General features: G+C 42.8%; 1 protein-coding gene and 2 pseudogenes across 2 annotated transcripts in view; all 3 read right to left on the minus strand.

The window, feature by feature from the left end:
- LOC109468840 overlaps positions 1 to 5,647 on the minus strand; it is a 6,617-nt pseudogene extending 970 nt beyond the window's left edge. Inside the window, exons 1-9 of the transcript XR_002140153.1 lie at positions 5,461 to 5,647; positions 4,833 to 4,970; positions 3,804 to 3,938; positions 3,372 to 3,401; positions 2,985 to 3,110; positions 2,403 to 2,528; positions 1,802 to 2,020; positions 1,228 to 1,429; positions 380 to 543 (exon numbers count right to left, since the gene is read on the minus strand). The product of XR_002140153.1 is annotated as a cubilin-like (transcript). The remainder of the gene's footprint in view (positions 1 to 379; positions 544 to 1,227; positions 1,430 to 1,801; positions 2,021 to 2,402; positions 2,529 to 2,984; positions 3,111 to 3,371; positions 3,402 to 3,803; positions 3,939 to 4,832; positions 4,971 to 5,460) is intronic.
- Positions 5,648 to 6,207: 560 nt separating this feature from the next.
- LOC109468843 (cubilin-like) lies at positions 6,208 to 13,043 on the minus strand. The gene is made up of 11 exons (XM_019767186.1): positions 12,926 to 13,043; positions 12,330 to 12,458; positions 11,339 to 11,473; positions 10,763 to 10,792; positions 10,317 to 10,442; positions 9,551 to 9,676; positions 8,905 to 9,123; positions 8,431 to 8,629; positions 7,742 to 7,905; positions 6,977 to 7,144; positions 6,208 to 6,341 (listed from the first exon to the last, which is right to left on the minus strand). The coding sequence occupies exons 1-11, from the start codon at positions 12,975 to 12,977 to the stop codon at positions 6,280 to 6,282; spliced, it is 1,410 nt and encodes a 469-aa protein (XP_019622745.1). The 5' UTR covers positions 12,978 to 13,043; the 3' UTR covers positions 6,208 to 6,279.
- Positions 13,044 to 14,748: 1,705 nt separating this feature from the next.
- On the minus strand, positions 14,749 to 16,095 carry LOC109468484 (annotated as a pseudogene).
- Between the last annotated feature and the right edge of the window lie 6,149 nt (positions 16,096 to 22,244).

Raw genomic sequence — 22,244 nt, forward strand, 5'->3', positions numbered from 1 at the left:
TGGGTGGATGGATGGATGAATGGATGGATGGATGGGTGGATGGATGGATGGATGGATGGATGGACGGTTGGATGAAATTTACAAAAACTCAAAACACTTCACTGGGGTATGAGATCTTCAATTGGGGTCGTGTGGCTTACTGACAGAGCACTCGGCTCTGAACCAAAAGGTCCCGAGTTCGAATCCTACTAAGTCATCAACCTTGTGCCCTTGGGCCTTTGTGACATTAGGAAAGGCACTTTTCACGACTTTCCTCACTTCCCTCAGGTGAAAATGAGTAAGCCAGAATGATCATTGTCATGATCGTGGGCATCAAAAAGGAAAGCAAACCAATTCTGCAAGCAAAGGACTCTGTTAAAGACACATAGTCTGGTCTTACCGACGCGGTTGAGGCCGTGGTGTATTTCCACGAAGTCGTAAGTGCACCCCTGGTATTCCCCGGGCTTCTCCAGGCTGAACTCCGGGAACTCCAGAATCACGCCTCCATGTTTCGCCTCAAGCGTCCAGGTACAGTCGATATCGTTGTGGTAACTATCAGGGAACCTGTGTCGAGATAAAAGGGTAAAGGTTATCCCATAGGCTTTTTGAGGGCCTAGTGGCAAAGGGTTGGTGATCCATGGTGTTCATGGTACGGTATTCTAAGACGGAAGCCAACCCTCTCCTAGGCAAGTTTGGGTGCCAGACTCTGGGCCAGTATACATGCTAGCTCCTCGGCTCCAGGGCTAGCCTGAGTGCTAGACTGTTGGCAGGGCCAGTATACATGCTAGCTCCTCGGCTCCAGGGCTAGTCTGGGTGCTAGACTTGCCATGGCCAGTATTTTAGACTGTTGCCAGGGCCTGTATACAGGCCAGCCTCTCGGCTCGAGGGCTCGTCTAGGTGCCAGGCTGTTGCCAGGGTCTGTATATATACAGGCTAGCTCCTAGGCTCCAGTACTAGCCTGGGTGCCAGACTGTTGCCAGGCTCAGTATACAGGTCAGCTCTTCGGTTCCAGGACTAGTCTGGGTGCCAGGCTGTTGCCAGGGGCAGTATACAAGCTAGCACCTCGTCTCCAGGGCTAGCCTGGGTGCCAGACTGTTGCCTGGGTTAGTATACAGGCCACCTCATCGGCTCCAGGGCTAGCCTGGGTGCTAGACTGTTGCCAGGTTCATCCTAGGATCTGCTTGGAGATTATGTGTACTAGCCCTAAGAAAAATTCTGGTATCCAGGATATCAAAGGATACTACTCACCCAGGAGACGTTCTCTCCCCGTGTTGCCCGTGCAGTAGCCCCCCACACTCCTCTAGACCTGGTCCGAAGGGTGCAGCCCCGACCACCTTAAACTTCAAATTCCACCCCCTGGCCGCCACACTGTCGTCAGTCACCATGTGGATGGTCACGTCCTCGTTGGTGGATGTGATGTTAGTCGGACCGTAGTCACCACACCAGGTTCCTAAAATGAGGAGTGAAGTTTTGGGTTTCTGATTTTTTTGGACTACCACGCAGCTACCCGGTGCAATGACCAAGTGGGTAGAGTGCTCGCCTTGAATTTAGTAGTTCGATCCCCGGCCAAGTCTAAAAGCTTGAAAAAAATGGTACATACTGCTTCCTCTCCTTAGCACTCAGCATTTGAGAAACAGTATGGGCCAAACACACCACTACCAGTGGACTAATAGCTGTAGTGATTGCACGACTGTGTGGCCCAGGGGCTATAGAAACGGAGATGGGCGCCGCCATATGCGACCATACTGATGGTTGTGGGATGGACTATTTTAACACTGCTACATATGCATGTAAAAAGCTGGATAATTTGAAAGCAACTCACCCAGATTCCTGTCCCCAGCAAAGATCTCGACGTAGTCAAACTCGCACATCCCGAAGGTAGCCGCTCCCCCCTCTAGAGCGAAGTCCTGAAACTCGAGGTTGACGGTGCCGCCTCTAGCCGGGAAGATCCAGGAACAGTCCATGTCGTGGTTGTAGTTCTGGGGGTAGTTGGGGGAGTGAAGGTGGCCCTGGTCCTTGTAGACGGTCTCGCTACAAACCTCTGAGTCATTAAAAAACTTTGTGTTATTGAGATAATGTATGTAGCTTTCGACCAGTCACTCTGGTCTTCCTCAGTAGACTGACCCAGTATGGCTTGTCACGAGGCTTCACGTGTGACGTCAACACAGGGTCAAAGGTATCTTGTAGACGACATCAGCCCCCGTCGCGGTTCAAAGAAGCCACGTGGCAAGTCACACCGGATCAGTCTACTGAGGAAGACCAGAGTGACTGGTCGAAAGCTCTAGGTGAGAGAACTGAGAGAACTTCCGTGTGTCGGCTCAAAAGTTTCAATTTAAACCAAGGCGCTTTTCATTATGAAAGCTTGGTGTTTAAACACACTGAATACGTCTTAGAAGTAATTTGAGAGGAGGGGGTCTGCTTACGTTCCGAACAGTACACCCTGTTCCCTTGGTCGATGTGGTCCAGAGAACACCAGCCCCTGCCGTTGTCAGCAATCACACACTCGCTGTACTCCTCCCCATTGTAGATGAAGGGGAACACACACTCCTCTGTGTAGCGACAGACATATATAAAGACGGTAAGACTATATAATAATCATGTTTAAACTACAGCCATTATTGCAGCCACGCCTGTTATTATGTTTACCTTCACAGGAGGAAACATTATTTTTGCACAGTTTCTTCTTCTTCTTCTCCAAACAAATAAAGTACAATTATTCAGAAGTGGACGCCAGCGATTGGTTAAAATAGCAGGAAATCTATGACGTCCCCCGTCTAAAGCTGCCATCGCTATTATAGGGAATGCATCACGCCGCCCGTTCAACGCGAGACCATCCTGTCTAATGTATTTCAATGTTTATGTTTAGTTTATTTGCTAAGATAATGTACTGTAGCAGGAAGGTTAAGTAAGTACTTGTACTGTTTAACGCTATTCTGTCTAATAATGGTGAATTTAATATTAATATTTCATTTAATTGCTAACAAAAGTGAAGCACAACTTAGTACCTTCCCCGCAGTACTTGTAGTTTCCGTCATAGACGGCGTCCAGAGAACACCACAGGTCGCTGGATTCCTCCAGAGTACAGGTGCTGTAGGTCTGGCCCTGGTACTCAAACGGGAAGTGGCACGCCTCTGTAACAGGACAACAAGTAAACAAAACAATAAATAAAAAAGCAAGATATTAACAAAGACATGCTCAAACTGTCAGACTGTTCTGCAACCCCTTAAGTCTAAAGTAATACCATTCTCACTACTGACCCACTGGTAAAGACGAGAGTTTTTTGTTTTGTTTGTTTGTTTGTTTGATGGCGGCGTTGATATAAGTGTAACGTGTGCGTCGCCATCTTGTCTTTTTATTTAAAAAGATTCTAAACGGAGGGAAAAATTGGGTACCTGGTTTGTCTTCAAGGGGATCCACAATCACTGGAAAAGAAAAAAAGATGTAGTAAGATGGTAATTCATCACAAACCGATACATCGTCGAAGGAAGTCAGGTCAAGGGTCCAAGAAAGGTCCCAGGAAAGGTTGTCTCATTTCCTGTATCACCCCTGCATTTCCGTTTTACATTGTTTCAGCTGTATTTGTTGCATCACTAGCCTGGGTGCCGTTACAAGTCGGATAACACCCAGGCAAAACAGGTCAACAAACACTGGGTCAGTCTACTGAAGAAGACCAGAGTGACTGGTCGAAAGCTCTAGGTGAGAAAACTTTTTGTGTTGAATCTAAAGATTTACTCTAAACAGGTCAACAAACAGTATCCCAATTTCTCGAAACTAATTTTTTCAGGACTGTAACCGGAAAAACTACACTTTTTACTAAGCCTTACCAGCATTGTCGCTGCAGGAGACATACTCCCCGTCATACACAGCGTCCAGAGAGCACCAGTCGGAGGCGAGCGCACCTCCCTCCGCACAGGACAAGAAAGTCTGCCCGTTATAGATGAACGGGAACGTGCACTCCTCTGGAACAGGAGACAGAAAATGAACAGAAAACTGTGGCGGACACCTCCAAACCCTTACAATCTTGGTGGTAGTAGAAATGTCGACAAAGTGTAAATATGAATGTTTTTAATTTCATAATAGACCTCTGACCTCTCGGTACAATTTACATGTTGTGTGTGTTTATGTAGTTGTAGTTATAAGCATTACCATGTTGTTACAATAGTAGTATGTAGTTAAACGACTCCAGGAAGAATGGTATGTATGGCAACTCATGTCTGTACAAACTAATAGGGATCGGTCTAATAAACAAATAAACAGAAATAAGCAGATTTTGCATGCGGGGCAAGGGGAGTCTATTTTGGCTACCAGTAACCATCGGCCTCCTGTAAGCATTGGCAGCCCCACAATGGATACAGGAAACCAATATAGACTCCTCTTACCCTACATAGTACAGAGTCTGCTTGGAGATTACGAAAATAGCACTGTTCACAATGGGTGGCATAAAGCTTGATGAGTCGCGGGTTTTTCAATTGTTTCAAGCTTTAAGACATCATTGAAGAGGCTCTCTACATCAGAGCATTACAAGAACAAAGGCGGGGGGCGCCACAGACTTTCTTTGAAACTTTGAAACTTTATTCACACACCTTCTTGCAGACAATAAGTCTGAATTGACAGGCATTTACAATGAAATAGGTTAAAAACGCTAAGGAGTTAAATAGACAATGAATCAAATTCAGTTTAAAATCAATACATATAAGTGTGATAAAACTTGTGATAAATATAAGTGTGATAAAACTTTCTGTAACCTATGACCTACTGCTCACCAGATCACGTGGAATTTCACAGTCTTTGTGTTGGAAATTATTGTTCAAATTTGCTTCAGGACTTTCAAACATTTTGGGGGCAAAACTTACGCTCGTCACAGTACTTCCAGTTGCCCGAGTAGACGTTGTCGAAAGAGCACCAGAAGGCGGTGGAGCCAGCGGTTGTACAGGAATCGTACGTGTCCCCGTTATAGACGAAAGGGAAAACGCAAGAGGAAGATTGCTGCCCTGTAGATTAAACAAACAAACAAATAAACAAACAGTTGTATACAACTTACACCCGTGGTATGACCATAAACTTCAAGAATTGACGCATCTGAGCTAGAACAAGAATCGACGCTATCGATATCTTTCTATTCATCTATGCCAAATTCTGCAATATGGAAACAGTTAAAGAGCTACCGACCGGGACATAATTATCTATTAATTTCCAAAAAATACATGTAGTAGTAGCAAATTAACGCAAATCAATCAACCTGAAATTCTTGAAAGAAAAATGTTGTTGTCAAACATCTTTATTCATCTAAAACTTCGCCCAATTCAAGCAATATGGTAGGTAAGAGTAAACAGTTAGTGCCCAATTGTGTAACTGCCTAAATTACATGTAGCTGTTTCTAATAAACGTGTTAAATAATAATAAAAGTTTAAATTCGTGACAAAATAAGAAAGGAGAAAAGTCTCAGTAAAACATGAAACATATGGCAGAATATTTACTTACCGCTTGCAGAAGCCGCCAAAGCGAGTACAGCAAAGAAAAACAGCTGCGCCATGTTTTATCCGTCTGTTGGGTCCCGAATAAAGGAAGGAGATGTTTCGAGACCTCTTATATATATATACATACATGCACAAAACTATTTGATCTGTATCTACGTTACGCACAGCATGGCCTTGCAGAGGTTTGCAAAGCGCCACCCAATGTTTGCTATTCTTGTACCAAGCAATTGTAGATCTGACTAGATATTCTAAGCTTCTAATAATGGCGGATTAATGCACAGTAAGATATCTTTTAAACCTATTATTACTATGAATTAATGAGACGATCAATAGACAGTTGGCTAAGATTATAGAGCGTAGTGTTGAAGCTATTCGAGTGTTGGTTCCTTAGATTTTCTTCGATTAGGGTTTGGGAAAAGAACAGGTGTTAATCTACTTATTATGCTTTGTTTAGTTTTGTATAGTTTGTTTATCATCCGGCTATTCCTCCAACCGGAAATACCGAAATAGGCTACAGAAGTTAAACCAATGTGTGTGTGTGTGTATGTGTGGATGTGTGTGTGTATGTGTGTGTGTGTATGTGTGTGTGTGTGTGTGTGTTTGTGTGTGTGTGTGTTTATGTGTGTGTGTTTATGTGTGTGTGTGGATGTGTGGATGTTTATGCGTGTGTGTTTTGTGCGTGCCTTCGTTCGTGTGAACGTGGCTCAACAACGCAAGCGCGTGTATATATAAAGAATACAAACACTGCACATCCGGATGAAAGTTTACTCGGTTGAAAGGTTACACGACGATGTTGCTTTCTGCAGGTGAGACTTTTGAGGTCCTAAAAGATAAACTTATCCAAGTCCTCCTCTTTCATTGCACCGCTACCTTCACCGCTGCCGTCTGGAAGACATGAAATAGACATAATCTTTTATCATGTACATGTATACTGTTCAAGTAGAGACAACAAATGCTACAGAAAACATAACCTTCTTACATGTGGCAAGGTTAATGGTGTCCACCTCGTAAAGAAACCAAACAAAGTTTGTCCTCAAAGTATACTTGGAAATAAACGCCGTTCCATATCCAAAATCGTACTAATTAAAATAAAGACGACGGTTTTGGATAAATCCAGGCGCGTATCCAAAACCGTCCGGGACCTGTATGGGATAAATCCAGACATGTATCCAAAATGAATGCATCATCCAGGAACCCGTTTTGAATACATATGCGGTCCGTGACTCGTTTGTGATACACTTTGACTATCCCAAATATTTAACTTGTCTGAGATAAAGATCACTTTGGGGATGCAACAATTCCATACCTGTTATGACGAAAGGGCTAAACGTTATGTCCAACACTAAGTAAATTGAAGACTTACTCAAATTTTCGGCTAACTCCGTCAGCCTTGTTCACGGAATGGACCCGTCTACTGCAGCTTCCGGGATGTGACGTCAGAATTATAAACAGAACGTTTCGCCTTTTCTTCATAATGAAGTATACCAACACAGATGAACTTTTATGATAAACTTCCATACCTGGTAAGTCGGTTGTGGACGGCATAGTTGGAGGAGTGGTCTGCGAGTGGAGGTAAGTCCAGCTGAACCGGAATCCTGAAGCCACGGTGTGCTGGTCGGTCCGGAACCGGATACTCACCTTCTCGTAGTACGTGGTCGTCGGAGGGGGAGAGTCGCCGCAGAAACGGCCTGTATGAATGAATGAATGAATGAATGAATGAATGAATGAATGAATGAATGAATGAATGAATGAATGAATGAATGAATGAATGAATGAATGAATGAATGAATGAATGAATGAATGAATGAATGAATGAATGAATGAATGAAGTACTCAACCTCAGTGGCATATGTATGGAGAGCAGGCTCTCCCACTCCAAGTTCTGCTACATGATGTAACCCAACACCACAGGGTGTTGCTACACCACAACAATAATCACCCCCAATAACCCCCAAATAACTGCCTGTATATCAAAATACTTTTCTCTCGTGGAATCTCATGAGCCATGACTGTATAAAGAAGAGGTCAGAAAAGTTTGGCCAGGAAAGTGAATTCTCCAGTAGAGAATATGTTACATGCTTATCTTCTTTATATGTGTTTTCATTTTTGTATAAACCCTGGAAGATTAGCCTTTTGGGCTACAGGGCATCGAAATAGAGAAAGAAAGAAAGAAAGAAAGAAAGAAAGAAAGAAAGAAAGAAAGAAAGACGGAAAGAAAGAAAGAAAGAAAGAAGGAAGGAAGGAAAAAGAAAGAAAGAAAGAAGTGAATTGTAAACGTATCTTACCGATACGATTGAGCCCGTGGTAGATTTCCACGAAGTCGTAAGTGCACCCCTGGTATTCCCCGGGCTTCTCCAGGCTGAACTCCGAGAACTCCAGAATCACGCCGCCGTGTTTAGCCTCCAGCGTCCAGGTACAGTCGATATCGTTGTGGTACCCATCAGGGAACCTGTGTGGAAATCAAATTATTTATGCTTTTATTCAGGGCCCTGGCCCATATGTTATACATACAAGGACAGATTAACAAAAAATCGAAACATGGCAACAAACACAAAGAAAGTCATACAATATCTAAGTTGGGCCGCTTGTAATCCTAAACCCCAATAGCTGAGTGGGGCTCTAACCTCCACCCTTCCCTCAACTAACCTTCTCTCAAACGGGACAGGGGGACGGGGGGCGGTACCGACTTCCGGCGAACTTTGACCCAGTACTGACGTCGCGCTAAAATCACGTGTCTACACCAGTTTTGTTAGATAGCCAATGAAGACCGAGCTTGAGATTCGGTCGGAAATTCCGATAAGTACAATTATTTTGAGTTGAAGAACAGTTTATTTGTCATTATGCAATTTACTGTAGATTATTTTTCATGCTAACTCACTTTACTTTAAAAAAGGGGGGCCAATTGATACTGGCTGGCCAATTTGATACTGTCCTTCGCCACCCTAGGATCTGCTTGGAGATTAACCCTACTCACCCAGGAGACGTCCTCTCCCCGTGCTCCCCATGAAGCAGTCCTCCGCACTCCTCTAGCCCCGGTCCGAAGGGGGCAGCTCCCACCACCGAGAACTTGAGTTTCCACCCCTTCGCGGCAATGCTGCCGTCAGTGAACATGTGGATGGTGACGTCCTGGTTGGATGTGATGTTAGTCGGGCCGAAGTCACCACACCATTTTCCTTAAAGAAAAAGGAACGTTTTTGTCCAGTTTTTGGACAGCTCTTTTTGGAAACGGCCAGGGCCCTAGATTTTTACAAATTAAGGGTTACAATCAACCTGGGTCCCTGCCGGGTAGTGCCATTTTGGGAAGACTTTTTTAAATGTAGAGAGGGTCTCAATTATGACCATGTAAGCCGGTGTCCACATGACATAAGAGCCCGGCCGGGGCTACAGCATTACGAACATCGGTGGTGAAAACGTGACCTTATTAGAATTTAAATAAAAAGCAACTTACCCAGACTCCGGTCCCCAGCAAAGACCTCAACGAAATCGAACTCGCAACTCCCGAAAGTACTCGCTCCTCCCTCTAGAGTGAAGTCCAAGAACTCGAGGTTGACGGTACCGCCTCTGGCCGGGAAGATCCAGGAACAGTCCATGTCGTGGTTGTAGTCCTGGGGGTAGTTAGGGGAGTGGAGGTGGCCGTGGTCCTTGTAGATGGTCTCGCCGCAAGGCTCTTTGGTACCAAGAAAATGTGTGTTATATACATGTAGGTAATGGATAGGGATAGCTGGCTCACACGCACACAAACACACAAACACACACACACATACACACACACACACACACACACACACACATGCACATGCACACGCACACACACACACACACACACACACACACACACACACACACACACACACACACACATGCACACACTGACACACACGCACATGCACACACACACACGCGCACATGCACACATAAACACACACACATGCACACACACACACACACACACACACACACACACACACACACACACACACACACACACACACACACAAACAAACAAACAAACAAACACCAAAGACATCAACTCTGTATCCAAAGGTAAAATATAAGAAGAAGAACTTTAAAAATATGAGAACCGAAGTACTTACTCTCTGCACAGGACACCTGGTTCCCCTGGTAGATATGGTCCAGAGAACACCACCCACCGTTGTTGTCCGCGTCCACACACTCGTCATACGTCTCTCCATCGTAGGTGAAGGGGAAAACACAGTCCTCTGTGTGTGGCACAAGATGATGTCAAACTACTGTCATTATTATGGCCAAGCTGTATTCTAACAGCCTGGTATCCACCATATTCTAGCTTCAATTCGCTTCTCCGATCGCTTTCCTGACATATTATTTGGCACCCTATACATGTAATATAGATCTTTTGGTATTCAAATATTTAGCTTGTGGAAGCAAACAGAAGAGCAGACTGGAAGTAGAATAGATACCGTTTCAGCAGTACAAGAAAAGGTTTTCGGTCTCCTCTACATACTACATCCTTCTCCAGCTTGAAATTACCAGTCTGTTATGACACGTGCCCCCAGACGTCAGCAGTGTCAGAAACCAAGTTAAAAGTTTATCAAGTCCCCCGTTTAATGCAGATACCACCATTGTGGAGACTGCATCACTGCCGTTCAGCGCAATGTCCCCTAACTATCTTGTCTAATTATGTTTACTATTTACTATAAGCATGTCTAATTGTTGTTTTTTGCTCAGTTTCTTCCCCTTCTTTTTCTTTCGTTCCAAACAAATAAGGTCAATGACCAGGACCAGACGTCTGTCACCATGGTAACTGGTGTTGGGTTACATAATGTGGCAAGTGCCGTATAAATTGTGCTATAGCAGGAGGGTAAATAAAGTAGAACTGACCTTCCCCGCAGTATTTGTAGTTCCCTTCATACACGGCGTCCAGAGAACACCACAGCTCGCTGGAGGCCTCCAGAGTACAAGTGGTGTAGGTCTGGCCCTGGTACTCAAACGGGAAGTGGCACGCCTCTGTACCCCGAAAAACAGGTAAAAAAAAAATAAACAAACGAGATTCTAAACAAAGAGATGACGAGAAAAACTGTACCCGAACGCCCTCCTCGCTTCTGTTAATCAGACAGATATTTGGTTGTATAACATGTTGCACAGTTGTACTATCATGAAAGTCCATCTGTGTTGGAGAGAATGGTCTACTGAGGAAGACCAGAGTCACTGGTCGAAAGCTCTAGGTGAGAGAAATTTTTGTGTTGGATCAAAGTTTTAACTCTAAACATGTTGTACAGTTAGTTGATTTGTATTATTTTGACTGTTAATGAGTTAATATGACGTACCTGGTTTGTCGTCGAGAGGATCCACAACCACTGGAAAAGATAAAAAATAAAAACAAATCGTTATTATCACTGCCAAAGAAAGGTCCCAGAAAAGATTCCTGTCTTGAATTTTCTGCTATAGCTCTGAGCCAGTGGGAAAATGCTTCCACAAATATAGTAAGTTTTGGGTATGTGTTTGCGACAAAATTTCTTCAATTTTCTTTAGTATTAAAGGCATCCAATGCGATGTCAGGAAATATTCTGCATAAGACAATCTTGGTGATATTGACACATACTGCTGCACGTTAGCACATCTGAGTCAGTATTTCATACTTTGCGTACTTAAAACTGCAAAAACAAGCCCCAAGATGAGTCCTTTATTCTATGGGTAGTTCCCTAGAAATCAGCCCAGGGCCCTTCCAGTAACCATTTTCCGTCAGAACTTTGAGAATTTTTGTTCCATGAGGGTCAATATACATTGGGATAGTGTGGTTTCAACTCACTAAGTAGATAAATAACTAGAATATTGGCTTTGAAAATTCGGGTTTTCAAACCCTAAAAACTGCACTGGGTGCCTTAAAGCTGATGCCACATTACCAGCATTGTCGCTGCAGGAGACGTAGTTCCCTTGATACACCGCGTCCAGAGAGCACCAGTCCGAGGCCAGCGCACCCCCCTCCGCACAAGTCGAGTAGGTCTGTCCGTTATAGTAGAACGGGAACGTGCACTCCTCTGGAACAACAGGAAACAGACCATAGCTAAGAACCTACAGAAAATTTAAGCATACTTATAAAGGGAAAAACACCTTCATATAAGAAACTGTTGCCATCGACGAGCTATGACTAAACTAAGAATCAGCGACCACACAAATTGAAGGTGGTAGATAGACCCGAACTCCTCTCAATGTTAGATTATGTAATTTTTGTGATAGCATAAAAAGCGAAGCGTTGTAGAATACCCATTGTACAATGCTATGATTTCGCAATACCTTTGTAAACGACTGTTAGAACAGAAATATGTACACCTAACAAAGGATGACATTACATATGATGTCGTCAATTAACCACGATGTAAAAAACGACCCCACAATTAACAATTAACCATTGTGGGGTCGTGTGGCGTAGCGGCAGAGTGCGCGACTCGGAACGTAGAGTCCCGGGTTCGAGTCCTGACATGCCACCGATCTTGTGCCCTTGGGAAAGGCACTTTACACGGCTTTCCTCACTTAGCTCAGGTGTAAATGAGCATTGTCCTGTCATGTATTTGTCCCCTGTATTGGTGGCGACGTTGATATAAGTTTTAAAAAACTTGAGTGTGTCGTCTCCACGTCTGGTGATTACATGTTGGAATAAAAAAAAAAAACACGATGTAACATCCGTATACAAATGCCTCAAGAAGAGAAAAGCATGTAAATGATAGGTCTAGATAAAGCTTAGCTTAGTTTCCCTATTTTTCTCGTAGGGAGCAATGGGGCATGAATATGCAACAAGCTTTATGGTCATGGTCAATAGTTACAATAGGTGGCATAAGGTTGACGAGTCGCAGATTTTTAATGTAAACTTGAAGACATTTTTATAGCAGAACTTACGCTCGTCGCAGTATTTCCAGTTGCCCGAGTAGACGGCATCGAACGAACACCAAAAGTCGGTGGAGGCGACGGATGTACAGGAGTAGTATGTGATCCCGCCGTAACTGAAGGGAAAGACACATTGCTGCCCTGCAAAACAAACAAACAAATAAACAGATGTTTACCTATATGGGGCTCGTTCACATTTGTAGCAAGCTAGCCATTTTACAAGCACACATTACAAGTACTAGTAAAAAGGCCAAACATTGCAAAATATGTTGATAACAAACACAGCTAGTAGCCAGTAGCTAGTATACGTAACCCGTATTACATCAGAATTCCCACTTAAATCAGGCTTTATATGTACGCATTTATTCAGATTCTGCCATTTTTTAAAATACAGTGAAAAGAAATGACGCATTTGACCAGTCAAATTTTTATTCATCTAAAACTATGACAAATTCACACAATATGGTAACAGCCATGAGTAGAAGGCCAATGCACAATTGCATAACTGCCTAAATTACATGTAGCTGTCTCCAATAAACGTATCAAAATTCAAACTGGTCACAAAATAAAAAAGAAAGAAAATATTCTCAGTAAAAGTATATTCTTACCACTTGCAGAAGCCGCCAAAGCGAGTACAGCGAAGAAAAACAACTGCGCCATGTTGGATCCGTCCGTTGGGTCCCAAATGAAGAAAGGATATTGCTCCACGCAGCTTATATATGCATGTGTGACTTGTTTGATTGCAGACTTTCCGTATCGAGGTTACGCACACTCTGACCTCGGAACGGTTTGCAAAGCGCCACATAATGTTTGCTATTGTACCATCAGTAAGAACAGTGGAGCTGCTTCAAAATGTCCTATTTCTAATATGTTAAGATGATTTCTTTTAAACACTTCTGATATAGAGAATAGATGATCTGATAATGATTACTAGTGAGATTTTTCCTTAGATTATTAGTGAGATTTTCCGAGGGTCAGTTAGGTTCTTCAATTTTTGTAAATGAGTCTTTGGGAAAAGAACAGGTGTTAATCTACTATCTATCTTGTTCATCTCTCTTCCCAAACCGGAATCGACTTATCCTCACTGTCCACAATTAGCAGTTCAACCAATGGTAGCACGGCAACTTGTGGTTCGACCAATGAGAGAGTCACTGCATATTCGTCAAATATTTGCGTTTACGCTATGCACCCTTTAGTAAAGCAAATGCAACTTATTGACCTAGAGAACTATCCTACTGATATACCGACAGGATATATCTAGTGTAATCTATATCTTGGTGTCCTTCTATTAAATGAGTAGCCTCCACCAGGCCTTTCTACAGGAATACGGATCGTAGAATTCGGGAAAAAAAGAGAGTAAAATTGGCGAAGGGAGTCCGGCCGCGGGGAGGTAGTTTCTTTCCATCTGGCCAGTCAAACCTACAAGGCGGACAAACTCCCCTGGCAAATTCTCCTATATACATGTATAGCCAGCGTAGTTAGTCTGGTCGAGACTATGAAATGAGTGCCATATTTGAGTAGTGTTAGAACTAGTTCAGAGAAAAATTTATTCGTAACATTGCGATAACGGCAAGTTCAAACGCTACCAGAAACAATAAACATTAAACACTTATTGACCATTTGAGACTTTAATAATAGCTATCATCTATTGTTAATATCCTAAAGGAGAAAGTGACGGATATTAAGAAATAGGTACAATTAACAAGAAATAAAAAGGTTAAACAAATACTGTGCAAATAAAGATAATAAAGTGGTGAATACATTGTAAACAAAGTGAAAGCAAAGCTTCAACCATGCCAGACAGTGATATTGTCGAATAATCTCAGGTATAGCTAAGACATGCTACTCTACCTTTCCTTTGGTGTAGCCGCAAAGCCTTGTTTGGTCAGTCTATACGCATCTTCTGGACGTTCATAATACCTATCACGAACGAATGCGAGTGTGTGTATAATCATGCAACACTTGTCCTGGGCATGTTATGAACGAACACCAGAACATACAAGAAGGACGGACGTGAGACTACAAGGACGGACCTCTAAGGGGCTGGTCATAGTCGTCAGGCCATCGTACAATCGCATACTAAGTATTGTGACAGTTGTAGTGGTGTCGTACTATATCCATCTTGTCAGCGATTGGTTCTGTCACAGACAGTTCGAAAATTCGCCTCCTTCGTGCAACGGCGTTGATTTGGGGAGGGGGGGGGGGGGTTATACGCGATTTTTTACACGGGCTACGAAGAGGCCTCCACGGCATAACTCCATAGGCGGGAAAACTTTGTAGCTCGTGTAAAAACCAGCCCTCCCAAAAAATAACGCCACCGCACAAGTTCGCGAAGGAGGCTACTTGAAAATCCTACATCAGAGTTGACAACAACCTACAACGAATATACTTGACTGCACCCTTACCAAACATGCAAGGGTCGCATTTTTTTTCACAGAGGTTTCCTCAAGCCGTAATCCAAACGTGATTTATTCGGCTCGTAATGGCCCCATATGTGGCTTTTCAAGTGCTCCAGTCGTCTAAATCTCTGCTGACAATGTTCACATTTAAAGGGCTTCTCTACTGAGTGAGTTTTCATGTGTCGGTGGTAGCCGCTGGACTGACTGAACGCCTTGTCACACACGTCGCACTTGTAAGGTTTCTCACCTGTGTGGGTTTGCATGTGAGCCCGCAGGTGCCCCACCCTCCTGAACCGCTTCTTGCAGTTCTCGCAGACGTGTGGTTTCTCACCACTGTGAATCAGTTCGTGGTTCTTTAAGTGTTGGAGCATAAAAAACGTCTTTCCGCATTTTTCACATTTGTATCGTTTCTCGCTACCGTGAGCGCGCATGTGGTCCTTCAAGCGCTCAGAGAGATCGAACTTCTTTTCGCAAACGTCGCACTTCAATGGCGTCGCACCGGAGTGAATTTTACTATGGGCTTTCAAGCGGTGAGCACGAGAGAACGTTTTGTTGCATTCACCGCATGCAAACGACTTCTTCTTCATCTGTAACGTTTTATCCGTGTCGTCGTCACCTGATTCGGACACAAAATCGTAAGGATCGCCGTCGCCGCTGTTCGCCGGTTTGGACTTAAAATGTTTCCGGCGATGCTCTCTATACTTGTCTCCCCGACTGAAGCGCTGGTTACACTTCTCGCACTTGTATTTCCCCTTTGTCTTTCCCGAGTGCAGGGCCATGTGTCTCACCAGGCTGCCCTTGTGCCGGAATCGGCGGGAACATTCCCCGCACTTGTACGGCTGCTCGCCCGTGTGGGTGCGCAAGTGGAGTTGGAGATGCTCCAACCGTTTGAATGACCTCCTACAGTCTTCACAACGAAACTCCCTCTCACCTCCATATTCCTCCTGATCTTCACTACTCTTCTCTCCTTCCTCCTCCATCCCTTCCTGCTCCTCTTCATCCAATCCTTCCTCCTCTTGATCTTGCTCCTCCTCCTCCTCTTCTTGATCTTCCACTGCCTTCTCTCCTTCTTCCTCCATATCTTCCTGCTTTTCTTCATCCAATCCTTCCTCCTCTTGATCTTGCTCCTCCTCCTCTCCCTTTTCTTGATCTTCCTCTGCCTTCTCTTCTTCCTTCTCCATCTCTTCCTGCCTCTTTTCATCCAATTCGTCATCCTCTTGTTCTTGGTCCTCCTCTTCCCCCTCTTGATCTTCCTCTGCTTTCTCTTCTACCTCCTCATTCTCTTCATCCGATCCTTCGTCCTCTTGATCTTCCTCTGCCTTCTTTTCTTCCTTCCCCATCTCTTTCTGTTTCTTATCCGATGATTCTTGCTCCTCCATCTCCTGGTCTTCCTCAGTGGTTAATCCATTCTTCTCGATCTCCTCTTCTACTTCGTCCCTCTGTCCCTTCTTCTTCGTCGGTCTAAGTTCCACCTCCTCATGGTCCTTAAGCTTTTTCCCTTGCTTCTTTTCCTCTTGCTCTTCCTTTTCTCTGTATATCTTTCTTCCCGTCTTCGTCAGCGTCATTCTCCCTCTATGTGTCTTTTTACCGTTTCTCGTCTTCATCTTTCCCCCTTAAATCTGAGTGCTGAAACGTAAAGGAGAAACATTCACAAAGTAACTAATTTTCCTAAAAAATACTTACAAAAATCTGGCACAGTCTGGCTACGAATTAGGTGGAACTAAAACGGATAGCTACGGTTTCAAAATACGGCCCTTAGCCCATGGGTTTTCACTCTCAAGCCTTAAGTCCTCAACTAAGAAATAGGCTGCCGCTAATCTCCAAGCAGATCATACGGTAGCAAGGCAGAATCCATGGTGGCTAATGGACACTCCTCTGGCAAATGGATTCTGCCTTGCCACCACCGTATGATCTGCTTGGAGATTAGGCTGCCGCTGCCAGAAAACAAGTACCAACCAGAAGAAAGTAACGACCTTTCCCTCTAACCTCTGCTTGGAGCGGGGCCTGGTTACGCGATCGGTTTACTAGAACCAGATGTAGCACCTCCATGGCGCCACGTCAGGGCTCGAAATTAAAGGTGGTCCAATGGCCACTGACCACTAAAATTTAGGCTGTGATAAGTAAAAAAGACACTTTGCATTTGTGACACTTTTGGGACAATAGAAAAATAATCAACGTCAGAATGTCAAGCCTTTTTTGTCCCGGCTTTTGGATCCGGAAAAGCCCCCCCCCCAAAAAAAAGAAATTTCTGTCTCCTCTGCAATTATCTATCACATGAGCAAGATAAGCAAAAGAAAGTTGACTTCAAGTTGAAGTAATACAATACTTCCCAAAATACATGTTGGGACACTTAAGGCTCACTTCGGGACAATTGAAATTTGTTTCTGGGACAGTAGGAAGAATGTTAATTTCGAGGCCCGCTGTAGGACTCGGGAGCTATAATAGGTTTGGTAAACCAGGCTAGCCATGTCCTTATATAATGATAGGATCTGGGAGTGCGTGGCCCTGTCCACCGTTGCTAAGATACCGCGAGACTTATTACCGCAGCCTGGCAGACATGTAGCAAAGTAAACAGTATCAATATCAAAACTGTGGCGATTTTCTAGCCTCTACCAGGCTTCGGGAGGCGGCTGGAAAGAGTAGAGTTCGAGACTATTGGTGACTATTGCAAACCCGGGCAATGGCAAACACTTTATATCTCTTATATATGTAGCAAACAACAATCTAAAGCTAAAATGGCTCATAGTCTAAATGCCAGACAGTGTCTCCTGTGCCTACATGGGGACAACATGCCACAAAAGATATTTGCCTTTATTTAATAGCAAAAATGCACCCAGGAACGAGGAACTTTTCGTTGATCATCAATCCGTAGTGTGCTACTTGTTATAATGCATACAAATTTATGTACGTACTACTACACAGAGCTGAGAAAATACCCCAACCATTACCCACCACTAACGTACCGTCCCGCTATAGCTAAGGCAAGGCACAGGGCAAGGCAAACACGTGCATTCTTTGATGAGGGCCTGCAAGGGGAGGTAGTGATTACGAATTACGCAAAATTTTCGCCGCCTATTACGAATTAGGCGTTAAAGTCTCAGAGCTGATTACCACTTTACGATTGGCGTCTAATGTCCAATTACGAATTACGTTGATTTTTGCGGAGGCTGCCTACGAATTACGAAGTCTAAAACGGCCTGATTACGCCTTACGAAAAATGGCTTGCAGGCCCTCTTTGATCCACTCCTTGAAAGTCGCCGTAACCGTGATCCAACCAGGCTTTCATCAAATATATTATAACAACTGGCTACGTTTAGGCTATTGGGAGATGGAGCCTTATATTTGCATTCTCCCTCCTTATGTTGTTTCCTGTAAACAACTTTCCTGGAAGTTACGCTCACACGCGCCCCCCTCCCCCAAGTTTCCTACCGAGAAATACTTCTTGACAAGTTACGTTAGTTTGAACCGTTATTTTTCTCACCTTAGCGCTACAGAAAAGTCTCAAAACTCACCACTAGGTCACGATAAAGCGATGCGTTGGCCAGCAGAATCACCGCACGAACTTACGAGTCCGAAGAAGGAAAATATAAACAGGGACATCTGAACGTAAACATAAACAGATGTCAGTCAATGGAAGAACTTGTGAAACCGAAAGTAGCTACGTATTCGGCCTCCGCAGATTCGTATTGATGTTTGGTCGGTTTTATTGACTAAGTCGATAATCTCTACTCTCCAAGCAGAGGTTTGGGTCTGGGGTTATTTTGGGCGTGTTTTTAGGCTTTTTTTATCGGGCTTTCTTTTTTGTTTTCACCTAATGGATGTAGTTTCCATGCATTCTGCTAGAGGGCGCAGCTGCTTAGATGTCTTATCTTTCGTTAGGATATGAATGGGGGATCCGGATAGCCTGGCGTGCTAGCTAAGCCAGATAGTCTGCTTCTTCTAGTTTCTTCCTACAAGGCGTTTTGCTAAAATAAAATTACCAACTATTGGTATGAAAATAGTTTATTTGGTTAAATGCTGGCATCGAAGAGGAACAAAATTACAGAAAGGTCTCCCACAGAAATAGTTTATTTATAAAGAACGACAATCAAGTTACTTTGCTGTCGTTAGGAGAGCTATATAAAGGTGCGTCTACAATAAGACTGTAGTTCATTCAAATGCATCGTATACTTGGGCAAACGTCATCAACGTATCTGATAGCACAGAACCCTCTAGAACGTCGTATTTTCTCATTCATCCACGAAAATAGTAATTTTTATTAATGAAATTCAGCCTATTTCTGCAATGTACTTTTTTAAATAAACCTTCCATTCATTCATGAAGATTATATTGCATTGTCACCTTCAAGCTGTGACTTTTAGTCCTCGCCGCTGCCATGTCAAAGGTGAATCTTTGACATTCCGATCGTCTGACTCAAAATAAGCTTCTTAGGGGCAAAACAAGTTCGACGGCGTCATTTCGTGCAGAAGTTAATCCGAGGAGGATCAGCACTGAAATATCTCTAACATTGCCGCTGCATTTGTGCTTCACAGGTGAGAAGATATTCACTGTACAGATTCTAAATCTCAGCAGAAGGTTTGTCAAAATTTATAGGTTATCCCACGTCGTTTTGTGTTTCACAAAGTACGTATATGATGCAATAGCAGTTAAAGTGTTAGAGAAGACTATGACAGTTTCTTTACGCTTAGTAAGATTTTCTCTTACTGAGTGTTTCCTCTGGCTTCTACCTACAACGCGTTATGCACCAAATTTCTAACATTTTGCTACAAAAATCGTTTATTTGGTTGGATAGAAAAATACGTATAGGTCACAGTTAAGGTGGAGAAAAATTGGTGGACGTGCCCAGATTATCCATTATCTTTGTTCATTCGGGTGAAAGAAAAGCAGCCTTGTCAGAGCTGGAACCGATGAGACCCAAAATTACAGAAAGCAACATTTGCTAGCCTTCATAGTCTTAGACCTTTTGGTACATCAATTTTTTTTTCTAAAAAGCATGTAATATGATAATGGCTAACCTTTTACGCTTAGATAGCTAGAGTTCCTCTCTTGGAATGTTTCTTCTGGTTTTGAAGTACAACGCTATCGAAAGGTCCTTAGATTTTGTTAAGAAATGCGAAAACAGGACTTTTCCACCATACAATGTCACATTACATTGTTGGCTTGGTTCATAAACAAGCTGCAATGTTCTGCAGCTGACACTCCCATGTCATGGGTGTGACTCTGACATTCCGATAGTCTGACTCACTATAAGTTGATCAGTGACCAAACCAGTTTGACGGCCTCATTTAACATGCAGAATTTTAAAGTGATTCCGTGGCGGATACATACTAAGTTGACTATTTAATAAACGACCTTCGTTTCTGAACAGTTGCAGAATGAAGTTGCTCGTCGTTTTAGTTCTGCTGAGCGTTCTGGCCAGCACTGAGGTAAGTGCTATTGATGACGATGTTTCTTTGATGCACATCTGAATCATTTTCTGATTTGCAAATTATTTGGCTCTAATCTTTTTTCTACGTTTAATATAATGTTCCTTTCGTTTATATAGGCTCAGTATGAGTCTTGGACAGAGTAAGTAAAATTATGCATCTTTTATTTACTATGTAATTGAGACACTCAGGTTTGACAAATCAAAGAAAATAATCAAATTTTGAAGAAAAATTCAAATGCAAACGGTAGAATATTTGCAGGCGAAGCCATTTTTTGCCAAAGAAACGATGGAGAGAGTATACTAAATCTGGAAAGGCTGGCACCATAGCCAGGCTACTTATTTTAGACCCTTCATACACTATCTTAAATTCTATTTTGCCGCACCACCAACAAATCGGCTGCATTCCATGATAGAGCTATTCAAGCAGAACTATTCAAGCTTGTGACATATGTAGTAAGGAACGAGAGAAAATTAGGCATATATCAATTATGAAAACTTAATTTGCATACTTAATGTTATAGGGAATGTTAATTTGCTGAATATTGAATATGTTTGAAATGATTATCATACGTCAATTTATGCTTAATACTTGTGTCCTGAGCCATCGTGATCAACTTTAAATTTTCTGTTCTTTTAGCTTTCGCTGCCCGTGGAGCTCTTCTACTTGCAACACCAACTGTGTAGCCCTTGGGTATAAAAGTGGAGAGTGTAGCGGAGTGGTGAGAGCGCCAATATTTACTACTTTAATCATAATAAATTCATTCAGGAAACCGAGAAATGGCCTTGGGAAACCTTGAACTACACCCTTTTTGTTTGTTCTAATGATCATTTTCAACATCACCTCTCTATTTCTTATCCTATATATATGATACTAGTAGTCAGATGTTATAATTATGACGAAAACTTATTGGTAATTTGTTAAGTCATTATTAGTTCATAGTTACTTTCGGGACAGAAGTATTGTTTGTATTGTTGGAAATTGAATAAATATCAATGTACTCAAAGTATCACAATAAAAAAAAATGATTCTAACATTTTTTTTAAAATTTCCTCACCAGACTTGCGGTTGCCGGTGAGTCATTTGAGTAGTGTCGACTTCCGAACGAAAAGCTAAGTACTAGTACTTCACACGTAAAGACAAGACCTGAAGACCGAGGTTACGGGTTACATGAATAGGACCGTAATCACTCCTCCCTGCTTTTTACCTCCATGAAAAATCTGTCTGTGTGTCTGCGTCTGTCTGCCTGCGTGTTTCCGCACATTTGTAGTCAGCATAACTTCATAACGCCTTCATGGATTGTGATGATATTTGGTATGCTGGTAAGTCTTAGGAAGACAAAGGTCAAGGTCAAATATGGGCACTGCAGCAGAAATTCCAGTTCTATGGTCTTGACTTTGTGGTGACAGATAGCTTTTCCTGTCAGGAATAAGTGATGTGGGTTTGTTCCCCCTAGCAGCTTGTTCTGGAACTGCAGGAAGGTTTCTGGCGAAACCTTTCAGAGCAGATAAATTCACAAAGGAATAATGTATTTTTATGATTTTCGGTATGTGGGTAGCTTAGACAGGGATCTACATTATTGGATGCAAATTATGCGAATGATGACTAAATTTGCATAATTAATGCTGTAATTCCAGTGTTTTACATCAAAGGACTTTGATACATGTAGTGTTTATAACCTATGTCAGGAGGAAAATCACCAGATACCAATTATGCAAATTCGGACCTAATTTGCATGATTAAGCTCAAAATTTTATGATTCCTTAGTGCTAAATAATGGAAATTTCATACTTAGAACATGTGTAATTCAATAAAAAGTTAACATCATGGTGCATTTATTATGTTAATGTGGAGGTCATTTGCATAATCAAAGAAGAAATTTACATTTACACGTCAAGCCCATATTTCATGGAGGTATGAGATCTCGGAACTCTTGTTGTCCTTTTTTTTCTTACAGCGGTTGCAGGACCTCCAGTGCCTGCGCACGGGCCTGTAGAAATGACCGTTATGGATATACCCATGGAGATTGTGTTCATGGCGTAAGTGTCAATTCCTACGAACTACATTAATGATGGTGAATTTTTCAACAAGTCTAGAATGAG

Source organism: Branchiostoma belcheri, unplaced genomic scaffold, assembly GCF_001625305.1.
Source record: "Branchiostoma belcheri isolate BF01 breed outbred unplaced genomic scaffold, Haploidv18h27 scaffold2, whole genome shotgun sequence".
In the NCBI taxonomy this organism is placed as follows: Eukaryota; Metazoa; Chordata; class Leptocardii; order Amphioxiformes; family Branchiostomatidae; genus Branchiostoma; species Branchiostoma belcheri.